The sequence below is a fragment of the Anomalospiza imberbis genome, chromosome 2, assembly GCF_031753505.1.
Source record: "Anomalospiza imberbis isolate Cuckoo-Finch-1a 21T00152 chromosome 2, ASM3175350v1, whole genome shotgun sequence".
NCBI lineage: Eukaryota > Metazoa > Chordata > Aves > Passeriformes > Viduidae > Anomalospiza > Anomalospiza imberbis.
The window spans coordinates 34802076-34817299 of NC_089682.1; the positions used below are offsets into that span (position 1 = coordinate 34802076).

General features: G+C 40.2%; 1 protein-coding gene across 11 annotated transcripts in view; it reads right to left on the minus strand.

Moving 5' to 3' along the window:
• Nucleotides 1-15224, minus strand: part of POU2F1 (POU class 2 homeobox 1) — a 112534-nt gene that overhangs the window by 11971 nt on the left and 85339 nt on the right. For all 11 annotated transcript variants that reach the window (XM_068180519.1, XM_068180521.1, XM_068180520.1 and 8 more), the window contains 8 exons: nucleotides 14523-14617; nucleotides 12077-12250; nucleotides 8240-8381; nucleotides 5968-6113; nucleotides 5291-5470; nucleotides 2375-2480; nucleotides 1610-1955; nucleotides 762-850 (listed from right to left, as the gene is read on the minus strand). In XM_068180519.1, the coding sequence (XP_068036620.1) occupies nucleotides 762-850; nucleotides 1610-1955; nucleotides 2375-2480; nucleotides 5291-5470; nucleotides 5968-6113; nucleotides 8240-8381; nucleotides 12077-12250; nucleotides 14523-14617 (1278 nt within the window). The remainder of the gene's footprint in view (nucleotides 1-761; nucleotides 851-1609; nucleotides 1956-2374; nucleotides 2481-5290; nucleotides 5471-5967; nucleotides 6114-8239; nucleotides 8382-12076; nucleotides 12251-14522; nucleotides 14618-15224) is intronic.

Below are 15224 nucleotides of genomic sequence, written 5' to 3' on the forward strand. Positions count from 1 at the left end.
AACTTACTCTCACGAGTGTACAGTGTTCAGTCTGCCTTAGATTATGATCTCCTAAATTTATCTGTGACACTTTATGACTTTGCAACTTAGAAATAAGATTTGTTCAGCTAGTTTAGAGGATATTTGGACACACAGGTTACCTAGCTCTTTAGACACTTGTACCACCCAGTTTTTACGGGTGGCAAACTACGAACTCAAAACAACTCTTGGTGAAGCCAGTGGTAACTTCTGGCTTTGTGCTACTTCCAAAACAAATAAATATTTACTCTTCTGAATGTGGATTTATCTATTTCAAGTTCTACATAAGGATTTTAGGAGGCAGGACGCTTGTTGCAGGTTCTTTCCAAATACATATGAAGACAAGAATTCGGGATCAAGACTTGCTCAGAACTGCCCTTCCAAGAGACCTCAGAATGGTGCAAGTCTGCTCAAGCAGACTATAAAAGAGCTATAAAAAGCAAATCTCTAACCTGCTAGAGATACAGGCCAATGAGGCAAGGACAACAAAATAAATTACAGATTATATTCAGCATCTTAAATGCCTCCTTTAAATCATACACAGCTCTTATTCCCTATCTGAAGTTGTACCTGCTCGTATCTCTGTGACCCACAAAATGTATTTGCACATTTGATTTTGTAAAGCCTTTACTCCTACACAATTTATGCCCAGTGCTGAGGAGTCAGTGCTCTCTGGTAGACAAAACCAGAGTGCATAAACTGAAGTTGTGTGACAGAGATGCATTAAAAGGAACACTACTGACCTTGAATAGTTGCCAGTGTACTGTTGCTCATCAGGGCCGGGCTGAGAGCACCACCTAATGTCCCTGGATTGAGACTGAGTAAGGCACCTCTGCAGCAAGATCATGAAAGAAGTGGGAAAGAGAAAGAGCGTTATTGTTAAGAAAAGGTTGTCACTGTTCAAAAGTACACCATCATATTTTTAAAAAAGGGTGAAGGAGGGAGGAAAGACCAGAGAGTAAGGGCTAGTTTTGGATTATTTTACTTTTAACTCCATGAGGGATTCATGACACACCTGAAGTACAAGCACAGTAAATAACATGACTTGCATTGATTGTTGGTGTAAAATATTCTTGTGAAGTATTTTGGGAAAACTGTTAATTGTTAGAGAACTATCATCCTCTCCCAAATGCAGATAAGAAATATGTAAATCAAGAGAAATAAAAGAAACATCTGTCTGAGCAACATTTCTAAACCGTAACTTCAACAATACATCATACAGCATCTTTGAGAATTTCTTGCACATGATGGAGAAATGAATACAGAGGTGTGAAGTGGGTCTAGGCTATCTCTCCATTTTACAATTAAAAGGACAGATTCTATGGTTCAGTGGTAAGTTGCAGTTTTTAAGTCAAGCTCTGCAGTGGGATGAATGATTTATCAAACAACATCATCACTGCAACACAGCTTTTTCACCTTTAAAATGAACACAGTATTTGTGTACTGTGATGGGAATGGTCCATTGCCATCTATGAGCAAACCTTCAGAATCTGAGATAAATGACAGTGATACATAAAAGCAATTTATCCCAAGCATTTTCCTTCACTCTTCTGTCACCTCACCTAAAAGGGTGTGCAAAACAGATCCTTACCCAGCTGCAAACTGCGAGGATGCCATCAAGCCTGGGTTTAGTCCTGCTGCAGCAGCCATGGCAGCAAGACTTGCATTTGCAGGCAACTGTGCAGCTCCTTGTAACGCGGCCGCTGCCGCCGTTTGCAACCCTGATGCCGTTACCATCACCTGGCTGGTCCCGAGAGGGGAGGACAAGGGAGTGGAGGTTGTCTGTGTTGTGCTGGTCTCACTGGCACTGGAGGCCTCTGAAGTGGAGGCTGAGGCAGAAGGGGAAGGGCTCGGGGAGGGTGATGTCACCGCTGAAGAAGCTGGAGGTGCTGTTGAAATCACTGTTGCCGTGTTGTTGGAGGTGGTTTCTGTTGTGCCTGGAAGAATGGTTCTGGTCAGATCAGTACAAAACATGGATACCAGACAGCAGAAACCCCTGCCCACCTGATCCCAACTGCATGTCCAGCTGAAAGGGGCACAAGCACACATTTCTGTAGTACCAAGAAGCACCAAGAGCTCAAATGAAAAAATGAAATGACACTTCCCAATGGGAGGCTGAGGAGCTCCAGAAGCCAGCAATGAAATACAGTATATTTTGTTTCAGCACCACCTGTGATTTTATTCCTGGAAAAGTCAATTCAGTGGTCACAAAAACTGAAGCTTGCTAGTGCAGCAACAAGAAACGATGACAAGAATGTCCTGGGATCCCAGTGACCAATAGTGAATGACTCTTTTAGGAATTCAAAAGGGACAAACGGTAGGGGTTGATGCGGTGGCAGCAGAGATCAGCCCTTACCTGTGACTGACAGACTGGTGACAGCAGGACTGGCCAGAGGGAGCACGGGGTTGACAGTCAGGGTTGTAGCTGCACTGCTAGTCACAAGGCTTGGCGTGGTTGCCACCTGGAGGTCAAAAACGAATAAAACTGCTCAGCTGCTCAGAGTTACACTCTAGTCCTGGATTTCTTTCTTTCCACCCTCAGCTGAGGAAGTTATCAGCAAAAATTCTGCATATAAATTAATTTTTTTTGTAATTTGGTTACTTTATCATTCAAAATGAAACAAACACAGGATCTTCTCTAATTGCCAGCAATATCTTTATTCCTAATAATTCAGTATTTGCAAGCAGATACACCCCTATGCATATCGTCTCAAGACTGCAAGTTAGCCCTCTCTGCCACCCCACAAAGACAGCACCTCGTTTTAATAGAGACACTCTTACAGAAAGAGTAACAAAATATATTATTTCTATTCTTTTTTTTTTTCTTGTTTAAACATCTTTTCAGCTCCAAATCTCTTTTTCTGATAAAGTTATGCAAATGTCCCAGCATTAACAAAGGTATTTAGAGTAATGTGTTTATATGGAGAAGCAGCATAACATTTCACTTTTATTCAACCAAACTATAAACTTTACTTTGATAAGCTTCCTTGTGCCAGAGGAAGGATCTCTGAATTTTAAAACATACAAATGGAGTTTTCAATTGTGGATGGCTTATTACAAGAAAACTACAATAAACTGAAGACATTACAGATAAACACCAAAGATTTAAGGCTGGAGAAACTAGCTTATGAGGAAAAATGAAATATAAGGAAGGGACGTTTTATGGACAAGAAATGGTGTCCAACAGTAATATTTGAAGGCTGTTATACATCAATGAGAGAAATGAATCCTTCAGAATTGCCCAAGAGAACATAGCCAAGGATACAGGCTAAACATTCCTCCTTTCCACTCTCTTACCTTATGTCTATTATCAAAGAAATATCTCTCCTGCCTCTTAGAGGGAGTCAAATGCTTCACGCATTTTAAACAAGACTGGGGCAACTGGGACAGATCTGAAAGCTTTCTGCCCATCTCAAATAGTGTATGAAATTAAGAGGAGCTGGATGCACAGTACACCTCCCACTAATGCAGCCTAGCCACCACATCTGTCATCTGTCCAGCAAGCAGTTAAGGCCAAGGTCACCATCCCTATTTCAGGGCAGAAAATGACCTGGAATTAATATAGCTCACCTCTGTGGTTACAGTGACTGACTCCAGCCAATGCAAAAGGAGGCTGCCCCCAAAAGGAGCCTTCCCCTCCAATCCTGCTGCAGAGCCCTCGCCCTCGTGCAGCCAGGCTGCAAGTCACACTGGTTATCTAACCATACTGAAAATTCATCATTGCTCCTCACATGGCTAATTTGCAGTCAAACTACTAAAGTAAGCCCAAGCATCCTATGGGCACAATCTCCAGAGCTGACACAAGGAATCAACAAAGCACACAGGCAGTGAAGGCTGGTGGCAGCAGGGCTGGAACATCCATTTGAGCAGCAGCACAGTCTTAAGAGAAGCTTAGAATGAGTGAAAGCACTAGTGAAACTTCACTGATGAAAGGGAGACTGTGGTTAACACCTCAATTTCTTCTATACAGTGGCAGATTATAGCAACAGGAAAATTTCCCTAGGAAAGCTCCTTTAAGTTGCAGTCTGAAGGAACTTGCACAGTTACTAAAACATACTATCATAAATCTCACTATATTCTGCTTTGGTAGCAAGGTATGCAACCTTGCTTTGCAACTGGGCAAAAAAAAAAAAAAACCCAAACCAATAATAATAATAAAAAAGACTAAGCACACTTAACACAGCCCTTCCCCTGAAACAAAAGGTTGCATGCACACACACCCTGAGACAAGGATGAGGGGAGAGAATAACACGTCACCAAAATTAATGGTTTAATGAAGTACTGGAAGATATTAGCTACTACGGTGATGAGGGTGGAATAAATACTACAAAAGGACAGCTACAGGCTACATAAATTCCACCACATTCCTATTAGCATAGCTACTATGAAATCTAATAGCTACTGTTTCTATTTATGAAAACAGACCTCCATGGACATTGGTAGCAAAGGTGCTGAAGGAACCTTGATGCATGTGTTTTGTTACTCTTATTTTCATGAAGTTTGTGTTTACCTGAGGTAAATACAAGTGTGGGAAATTAATTACATGAGTATTAGCTAAACTGTTCTTCTGTTCCATGCCTTTCTTTTACATAAATCATTTCTGACTAGAAGTAACAACAACGGTATCACTGGATTTGTGTGACCTAAGTCTCCAAATGATGCAGAATCAAAGGATGGGTAAGATTGGAAGGGACCACAGTGGGTCCTTTGGTCCAACCTCCCTGCAGGTTCAGTCCTAGAGCACATGGCACAGAACTGAGTCCAGATGGCTCTCGAGTATCTCCAGCGAGGGAGATTCCACAGCCTCTCTGGGCAACCTGTTCCAGTGCATGACACATTTTACTGCTGCCCATTTACTGACCAGAGCTGCTAAAATAAGAGTTGATGGGGAGAGCTATTAAGCTCTTTAAAAAAAATAATATTATTTTATTTTTTTAAAATGGGCAAAAGAAGGAAAGTCCATATATAAACTGGATGTATTATCTGAAGTAAGTTCAAAGCAATAACCCCAAGTGCAAATTTGGTAGCCAGAATATTTGCTCATGAGCTGACTAAATAAAACACTCTCACTGAAGGCCTGACTAGTGCCTGATTTGTAAGCATTATCTCTCTTAGACAGTACCCAGGTGGAACACTCAAAATTCCAGTAAAACATAAATACGTGAAAACAAATCTGCTGTACAAAGAAGGTGCAGCATGTGTAGCTTCCACAGTGAGCACAACAGAACCACCTCCACCAGTGATCTTTGTCAACACCATTCTTGAGTCTTACCAGTGAGGTTGGACAAGGGAAAATTGCTTTGATGGGCGAGCTGCTGGTTCCACCACTGCTGGGTGGGTTGATCCTTTTCTCCTTCTGGCGCCGGTTACAGAACCAAACGCGGATCACCTCCTTCTCCATGTTTAGCTGGTCAGCTATCATGGCGATCTCATCCGAGGTAGGCTTTTGGTTCTGACAAAAGAAAATGGTATTTGAAAAGCTCTGAAATTACCTCCTGAAGTTTTGCATCATAGCTGCTTCTCCAGCAGGCCAAAATCTGAATTGGTGATTTAGATCCAGAATCTGGTCAGTGGCACCATAGAGACAAACCACAGCAGATGCTTCTGCCCTCCACCTAAAAACCTCAAATTATGTGTGCTTAGACTATTCCTTCATTTATCCATCCTCATGAAGGGTAATATTTAAAGCTATGTCTGAGTATACTGGAATGCAAAATCACATAGTCAGTGAACTGCAAGAACCAGTGAGTTTTTCTGAGGGGGTTTGTGTTTGTTTTTAAAGCGAGACAGATGTTGATGCACGTTTCTTGGCACGGCTTTTGTATTCCCCTTGTTTAGTACTAGCACTTTCCTAAATAGCACAGTAACAGGTTCACTCTAACACATATAATTGTTAAGTGAAGTTTCTCCATTTCTTCATAGGCTGAGCTCAGCACCAGGACCACTGACCTCCAGGAAACTCTTCTCTAAGGCCACACGTATGTTGGTCTCTATGCTGGTGCGTTTCTTCCTCCTACGGTTCAAGCCTTCGATCCCTTGCCCTGGAGAATTCAGGGCACTTGGGCTGGACAGAGTTGAATCAGATGAGAGGTTTTCTGAAAAAGAAGAAAGTAATACAGGAGATCAGGAGATTTCATCTGAATGCAGTGCAGTCTAATGGAAGTGTTCTTCACCTGTGCAAGGTATGTTAAGACCTGCTCTGCATCTATTCCAAATACATAGAGGTTTATGAAGATCCCATGCATTAATCACTGTTATTTACAAATGACAACATATACCTGAAACTCAAAAGCTACAAATAAACCCAGAGGATGCCCTCTGCTCCTGTATGCTACCACAGTATCCCTTTTATAATACCTATATACAGAGTTTGTCTCCCACATCTCATTCTACTCCCTACTGACTCACTGCAAGCCCCAGTTAAAAGGAAAAAGGAGCACTTGATATCCATGAGCCATAGCTGAAAGTCACAGGCAGTTATGAAAAAAATCTGAGCAGCCTGAAATTTCTTTTACCCACTCAACAAAACACTCGAGGAAGAGAAGTTCATAACCATCTCCACAGTGTTCAATCTCTTCTCTCTGGACATCTTAGCAGATACTCAGGGCTACCAACCACTCCACACAGTGAGCAGCTTCCCCTTCTGAACTTCACCAGGGCTCTTAACACCTAATCCTGTCTTTCTGGCTTCACAGAGGAGCAAAGAGAGAACATTTAACCCCACTCTGCAGCAGGAAGAGCAATCTAACCAAATGGCAAGTTTCCGCAGAAAATTTAAACAAAACCATTAATTGTGGCTGGAGTTCCTTCACTACCCTGGGGTTTGTGGGTGATAAGCAGGTGTCAAAGTTCACAATGCCCACCATTATTCTGATTCAGAACCAAATGGGCAAGTTTTTTCTAGATTTTTTTAAAAATAGTAATGGCACCTGTAAATATGTGGAAACCCTTCCTCATACTGAAAACTCCAGTGAGAACCAGCTGAGTTCCATGGCAATATATTCTGGAACCACTGGTATGCTTCTCCTGCCTACTTTTACCTAAAACAGTAGCCTCTAAAGTCACCTGAATCTTTCTTCCAAAGATTTTCATAAAACTGAGTCAGAGCCAAACACAATGGTTCCCCACTTGCAGGATGTGAAGAACCCCGACACTGTTCACAGTCTTCAACTTTACAGAGACAAGGATTTCTTCAGGTTAGCAGGAAAAAGAGCCCCTATGACATTCCTTGCAGCACTGGATCCACCCAATGTTGCTGGAAGGTTTGGGGACTGCTGTCCTGTGGACTTGAGCACTCAGTGTGGAGGTATTTATGTTTCCTATCACAGACCTACAACAGCTAATGATAACCCCTGTCAGCACAACAGAATGACACTTCCTCTTCTCAATGCAGACAAATTTTCAACACTGCATGAAATTACTTTCAAAATTTCAGAGAATGTTGTAGATGCCAGCATAAAGCTCCCTCCACTTTGGTAAAAATAGGAAGGCACACACCAACCCTGCCATCTGTTTAACATATCCATCAGTTTTATACTATGTACAATTGCATACTTGGAAGAAAAAACTGGCTGACAGCACTCTCAAACACTTTCTCTCCTAACACCTAGCACTACCACATAAGCTCCTTTTGCTGGTGGGAAATAAAAAAAAAAATAAAAGAACACTACCAACACTGGCATAGTGAATAACTTGTATCCCAGAAAAAAAATTAATATGGGAGGGAAAAAGTAAAACCTAACCCACAAAAAACTCTTCCTACAGGGAAAAATATTCTTTATCTGAACCCTTGGAGAGAGATAAAAGGAATGCACACAGGGGTATGGAAGGAGATGGATGCAATAAGCTCTGCCTACTGAAATAACAAATCATGCAACTCTCTCTCTACTACACATCTGAAAAAGAAAGCTAGAAGAGGATTAGAAGTTATATGCATTAACATACGCGAAGGAGGAAAACCACAACACATATTGTACCTCATCCCATGCAATGGTTCAGGTGTCTAGAGAACACAGTTCTGAAAGTTCATACTAGAACTATTTTGGATGCATATAGGCACATGGAAAGGGAACTATGGACCCCTATTTCTACACCTTCATTTGTCCCCTGGGCAGCTACAAAGGCTGGTAGCTTCATAAAACCATAAGGGCACAAACGAAGCAGCTTTTCAGAATCCTACTGATTTTGGTAGGCTGGTGAAGAAATACACAGACTCATTCACCTGCATCATTGAGCCACTTTTCCAGAAGTGGCTTTAACTTGCACATGTTCTTAAAGCTGAGGTTCAAGGCTTCAAAGCGAGAGATGGTAGTTTGGCTGAAGTCATTTCCATAGAGTTTGCCCATAGCGAGCCCAACATCACCCTGGACAAAGAAAGAGAAAAAAGGGATTCACTGACATAGGCACTTCCAAAGCAAGGAATCCTGTCACATTCTGGTGTTCTCTTAGTGACTCCACTGCTGCGTGGGATTTCAGTCTCACAGAGGCTTTCTCAGTGCTACCAAGATTCATGCTAAAGCAATAATCATAAAGAAATGTCAAACCTCGGTCAGTTTAACCTTGCAACTCTTTCCAGGAAATCCCTGATGCTTTGTCTTCTTAGCATTATCACTGAGCAGCACATTCCACTGAATGTTAACTCCTAATTTTTTCTTAAGTTTTATAAATAAGTAAAGGCCAAGCTCTCTTTAGGAGCAGATTTAAGTTTTTCTGCATATTTCACATTGAAGAAGGAAAGTTCAAATAAGCAGAAATGCAATGAATTTACTTTTCCAAATTTGTAGAAAATAGTCAGGACAAGATGTTTGCAGACATACATCACATTTAAATAGATGCAGAAATATTCTTATCTGAACTGTTAGTATCTTCTGAGGTTCAAACCAAATTTCTCCCCAATAGATACAAATTTCAAAGCATACAAGAAGTTGAACCATTTCAAGTAATGATTAACTGCAGTCTTGACTATCATTACCCATCTGCCAGAAAGCCATCCAGGAGATTTACAGGCAGATTATCATCTCTTTACATCTGTTATTGCTTTTTAATCTCAGTTTTAGCCAACTATTCTGCTAGCAGACATTCTGCTTATCCTAATATTTATGTATATATTATACAGCTATGTAAGCATACACTTGGAAAGTGGTGTTTAAAAAAAAAATCAATCCATTCTTGATTGTGGCCATGAAAAACACCATAATATTTTCATGCTTTGCTTTAAAGCTGGAAGGTCCTGCCCTTTGAAAAAAAATGCACTTATATTTCAAGTATACTATTTGGTCTAAAGTAGCTTTATTTAGATTTTTATTTTTTTAAGCGCAAAACAAAGTATGAAAAGTGTGGAAGAAGAGGCTGAAAAGCTGGAGCACAGTTAGTGGAGTTTAATTGCAAATGGGTTAGTTGGGCTGGGCATAAAGCTCGCTTTTCTCTGAGGTCAGCTCCACAACCACAGCTGGGTATGAGTACACTGACAGCATGCAGAGTGGCCACACACAAGCCAGGAAGAAAACAATCTTTGGGAAGCTTAGTAAATTGTGCAGGTTGAGCAAAGAAAACAATTTCCTTCCTAGAAGAGGACCAGAACAATTGGTTTGTGTGCCCTTCAATCAGAGGAAACACGTGGGAACTCACATTTTTGCCTCTACGTATATGCCAGGATTCTGTGCATTTTAAAACTCATAAATCATTCCAAGAGGAGTAGCGTGGATGCTCTTCTGGGTTTATGAAGAAGAAAACCTGGCTATGTAAACCATTTTAGAGATAACTTGATTTATGTCTTGGCAGGAAAGCGTTATGAAATTTGCTCCAGTCCCCCAACTAAATTTAATTCTACATTTATGTTGTTCTTACAAACATTTGCCATCTGATTTAAAATGAATAGTTAACCATTTCTTTGTCAATGCCAAAAGGTGGCAGCATTTCAGCTGTAGGCAAAGGAATTTACATATTGGAATGAGACTTTTATATATTGGGATGGCCCAGAGATATGATGGAACAGAGTAAAAAAGGCACTGTATACACATCTGATCTACTCTAGGTTTTCTGAAGCTCTGGTAATGAACTGCAACTGATTATAAGGTACATCACTGTTGTGTGTACTGGTCTGTTAAGAAGCTCAGATGGTCTAGCAGAGGCAATACCTTTCACAGAATAAAAACAACACTGTCTAAAATGTTCACTCACGTTGCTTGAATCGGTACTGAGCAATTAGTCCCAGGCCTGCAAGGATGCTAAGGTGCAGTTTGCTCATTGTGTCCCTGTATGTCAAATATGGAGGTATTTTTAAGGAAAACAAACAAAGGGATTTAAATGCATCACCCACATTTCAGGGTGGGAGAAGAGGCAGAACTGCTGAAATTCAAAACCTGTTTTATTGTTCACACGACAGAATGTAGTAAGTGATTAGTTTGCAATGCAAACTAAATCTTACAATTATTTTTGAAAGGCAGGGGTGGGGTGAGTCTGAAAAAGCTTACAGTACTGCTGGAAATGAATTTCTTTTATCCTCTGAAAGGCAGTCTATTTATCCAACTATAGGAAACCAAAGTAATCGGGGTCTCTAATTATCATCCAATTATGCAATTAGGTTAAAGTTATTAGAACAGCCTAATTACAGACATACAGACTCAGAGTAGGATAGGAATGACCGAATGTAATTTTATCACATTCTCAAGATTCCCCTTTTTTAATCTGAAAAGCAAATACTGAAATGCAAGCCTGAGCAGTTGTGTTCATTTTTCCTCACCATGAAAATTCATAACCAGGTCAATAAAGAAAGGTTAACATGTAGCTTAAAAAGTCTAGTTGAGCTTTTATAATCATCTCACAGCAGGGCAGATTAAACATAATAATGAGAGATCTACACGAACCTCCTCTGTCAGACTATAGGGAAGCTATTGTATTTTCCTCTATTCTGTGCTGCTCTATTCGAGCTTTTGTGTGTGTCCATCGCTTGTATTTCTGTGCCTCCCTCTAGTGGAAAGAAGGGAGGGAAGGAGACACACGTGACAGCAAAATGGACTTCATTTAACTAAGAACATTCTGTTCTTGACTTATAATTAAGATGCTGCCAGGAACTCTCATTATGAACTTTGATTTTTCAATTTAGGACTTTGCCAGAAAAATAAATCTGACTACAGCACATACTTTCAGCTAGAGTAGATTTACTTATTCTATTCCATCACATATGTTGGACTAACTGCTCTAAGCTCAGACTTTGATTTTTGCATGCTCTTTCTTCTAGTAAAAACACGCTTACGCTTAACCATAGACTCCTGTCAAAACTAATTGTTTACCTGGGGAGATACTTTAATTTTGCAGGGGGGAAAATAATTTTTATATTAATAAGAAAGGACTCTTGGAACCCAGTTCTTTTCAACAGAATAATGGAACATATAAATGCACTTTGTACTTTTAATTGTCGTCTTCATTCAACCATCTTCACTATGTTTAAAATTATTTTTCTTCTTCTCTCCGGGTATTTCAGAGATTTTAAACAAACCAAAACAAACCACAACTCCAGTTCACCCTTGTAAGGAGAAAACTTCAAAGGTGACAGTCCTTTCAGGTTTTGTTTAGGAACCTTAGCAAAAGCATTAAATACAGAAATCATTGATGTTTAATAGGAAAATACGCTTGAGAGATAAAAACCCTTTGACATCCAAAGCAACTGCACAGATGTGATACACTTTTTAAACACACAGAGCAGTTAATTGTACTGTATGATTTTTGGAACTTTGTACTTCTGAAGGCAGCTTTAAAGTGCTTTGTCCCATTCATGTCACATCCCATAGAATGAATAGTGCACATGCAATGACATCTGGAGCTGGTAAATGCACGCTTTCCCCTGCTGGGAAAATGGCTATGCTTTAAAACCAACAGGGAAGTAAGATGGATGTATGGCTTTTTCTGTTATTTCTTAGAAATCCCCCACATAAAGGCCAGAGCATAACCCTATTTAAGCAGGTTCTCCTAGGAAATGATGGAATTGTAGTCTCCCCCCAGACTTGAAAGATGAGACCTCAGGTTCCACACTGGCAGGCACTAAGGTACGCAGTCTCACCTGAGTGAATCCAAGTTTGATCCGTCTTTGTTTGAAAGTCTTGGCAAACTGCTCAAGCTCCTCAAGGTCACTGGGCTCCTCCAAGCTGGGAGTGTCGATTCGCTTTGGTGTTGACTGGCTCTGTGGAAGTGGCTGAATGGGGGTCGCTGCTATTGTGCGTGTTGGGGTTGCTGGCTATTGGACAGCAAGGAAGGGATGAAAATCAGGCTTAAGAGGATAATCAACAGAAATTAAATTCCTAAAAGGTATGTGACGTTCTTGTGAGAGAGGTCAGTGGATTGGACATTTCCTGAAATCTGCGAGTTCCTCCAATTTATTAACATTTCTCTCCAGAACAAGCAAACACAATCCAGAAAACTACAATAGAATGACAGGCTTTTAACGGTTTTGTCGTAACCAGTTGAAGAAAAGTAAGAGATGTTCAGTGGTAACCAACAACTTTTACTTGCTGCATAAACTGCTCAAAGAAAGGCTGAACACACTCTACTTGGTATACTTCTATCACTTATAAACACCTTGGCATTCATTCCTTTGGAAAAAAATTAAAATTGAATCTACTGGTCTCGTGAGGTGGCAGATTGTCATCAGCCCAAAAGACTGAAATCTCCTATTTAATCCTGGAAGAGTGAGCACATATAGATGCAGCAAACATGGCAAATTTCCTCTAATGCCATCTCTTGTGACTGACACAACTGTTCAGGAAGAAAAGACTAGATTTACATCTAGCCCTTCCGCTGACAGTTGCAACAATAAAATGAGCATACTGGTGACACAAGAAATTAAGCAAAGGCAATCTGCAGAAAATGATTCATTTTAGGACACACTTTTCTTCTACATAAAGGGTAATTTTCTAGGAAGTCTGTGGAAGGTTCACTATTCCTGAACATTGGCATACCAAAGCATTTTGCGATGCAACTACAATAAATATCTGAAAAAAATTATCATCTTGGAAAATGTTCACAGGTGAACAAAATCTATTTAGATCTTGTATTGCACAACAGTTCAGGCTTTATGTGCAACAAGAACACTGGAAACATGTTTTGAGTGCATAGCTCTACCTCCTTACATGCCATGATCAGGTGAGATGCAGAGACAAATCATCTACTCCAGTTAAATTCTAGTCAGTTTAGCTGGGGCTCTTCAGTAAAGGTGATTTCATGCCTCTGTGTCCTATGCCCAGTTCTGAAACTCTGGACTCCTTCAGGGCAAACAAGAACAGCCTCAAGTCCAGGCAGCACTAGAGTATTATGCAAAGTCTATGCAAAGGTTCAGAAAAGGCTCTTTTAAAAGAAATGGCCTACATATAGCTCAGTCTTTACATAACTCCTTATAACATGTTTTCCTCCTGGGTTAGTGTAGTGTTTTGCAGTGTACAGCAGATGGTAGAGGGAGGTCAAGATCTATAATTCCATTACTTGAGAAATAATGTAATCATATATGATCTTTCTAGGATTGCAGATACATGTGTCACACTTAAAGGTTCTTAATATTTTTTAATTTACATTAATCATAGTGGGTAATTACTGCAATATGTCTTTACTGATTTCACCCACTTTACATGATTTACTCTTTCTTAGTGGTTTTAATGTTTTTTTTTAAACTAAGAATAATCTTTAGTGTGGAATCATGCTGCTAGCTGAGGTATGAACTAGAGGTGAGACAAATTCCATTTCCCACATGGTGCATGAAAAATACTAGAGATGGTATAATAGAAAATGTAGTTTTCTAAGACTCTGATAGACTCAGGCACCTTATTGTAGACTAGAAAATTCTTGTATGTAACCGAGGTGGCAGGAAGATACTGTGTGATATTACATGGTATTTGAGAAACAGCATGAAGCCATGAAACTAAACTGCACAGTAAAACCCAGAGCCAAGCACAACTAAATTTGCAGGCACATGCAACCTTAAAATTGCTTTTCTTATAGTCTGAAAACTTAATCACAGAGCTCTAATATTTTAATAGACATCTATCAGAATATTCAAATATTTAATTTCTAACAATCTCTTCAGTTTCACAGATGCTAACTAGTAGGACTGGCAATGACTTAGCAGTGATTGCAAAATAACTACACTAAAATAAAGATAGATTACCACTGCAATCTTCAGAAAGAGGCTTGTCAGTGAACCCCTTTTGGAGCTTTTAAGGGAGCTCACACCTTGCTCCTCTGAATTTTCAAGAAAACCTTACAGGAAATCAAACGATGCTCTAGTGCCATTAACTCAAGGTATCAATCATGAAAATTTCCAGTTAAAAACCCACTTTAGAATGTTAAAGCCTGGAAAAGGGCACATTGGGGTGGGAGCTACAAACCTGAACTATCTAGAAAGACAAATTCATTGTTACAGCTACAACATCTATTCAGGTAACTAATACAAAGTCCATTCACTTGCCATTGTTTAAATCCCCTCAAAGCAAGTCATGAAGTGTAGGAAAAAGCCTGACCTGCGAGGCAAGGGTGATGCTTGGCTGAGACTGCAGGAGGTTGGCTTGGCTTTGCTGAGGTAGTTGCGTTAAGAGATTCTGCGCTTGCAGGAGACCTGGAGAGAGAAAAGTGAGTGTTTGGTTTGTCAGTCAAAACCACTAAAACATGAAATGTGGTAAAACAAGGCTCTTACCAAATGGTGGAAAGTTAAAAAAAAAAATGGAGATATGAGCTTTTGTTTCAGCCTTGCATAGATATGTTCAGACTTTGGAGTTTTCAGCCCAAAATCCCCTTGCATTTCCCTGAGGTGTAAGTGGTGACGGAAGGGTAAGAGGGAGAAGTGTGTGTAAGTGTCCTCTGCAGAAAGAGTTGGTAGTGATCTAGGTCATCCCAGTTCCATGTGCAGGAATCATTTACTCTCAGCATGCAGAGTTTGGATACACCTCTTCTGGTGTATCCAGAACCAAGAGCTGACCAAGAATTGCGGAGACATATAAAAATACTGAGCACTAATGAGATAAAATTCAAAATCCTAAGCAAAACCACAAGTTTCACTCCTTGATCACCTATGCCAGCTGCCTAACAAGAAGGAAACTTTCTGGCAGACTTAAGCAGACCACACCAGAAGACACAACAAGCCTAGATAACTCCCTCCTGGGTCAAATAAAGTAGGAATCTTTTGGAAAAGTAATTGGAATTAAAGTTCAGGTAAGATACTGAAC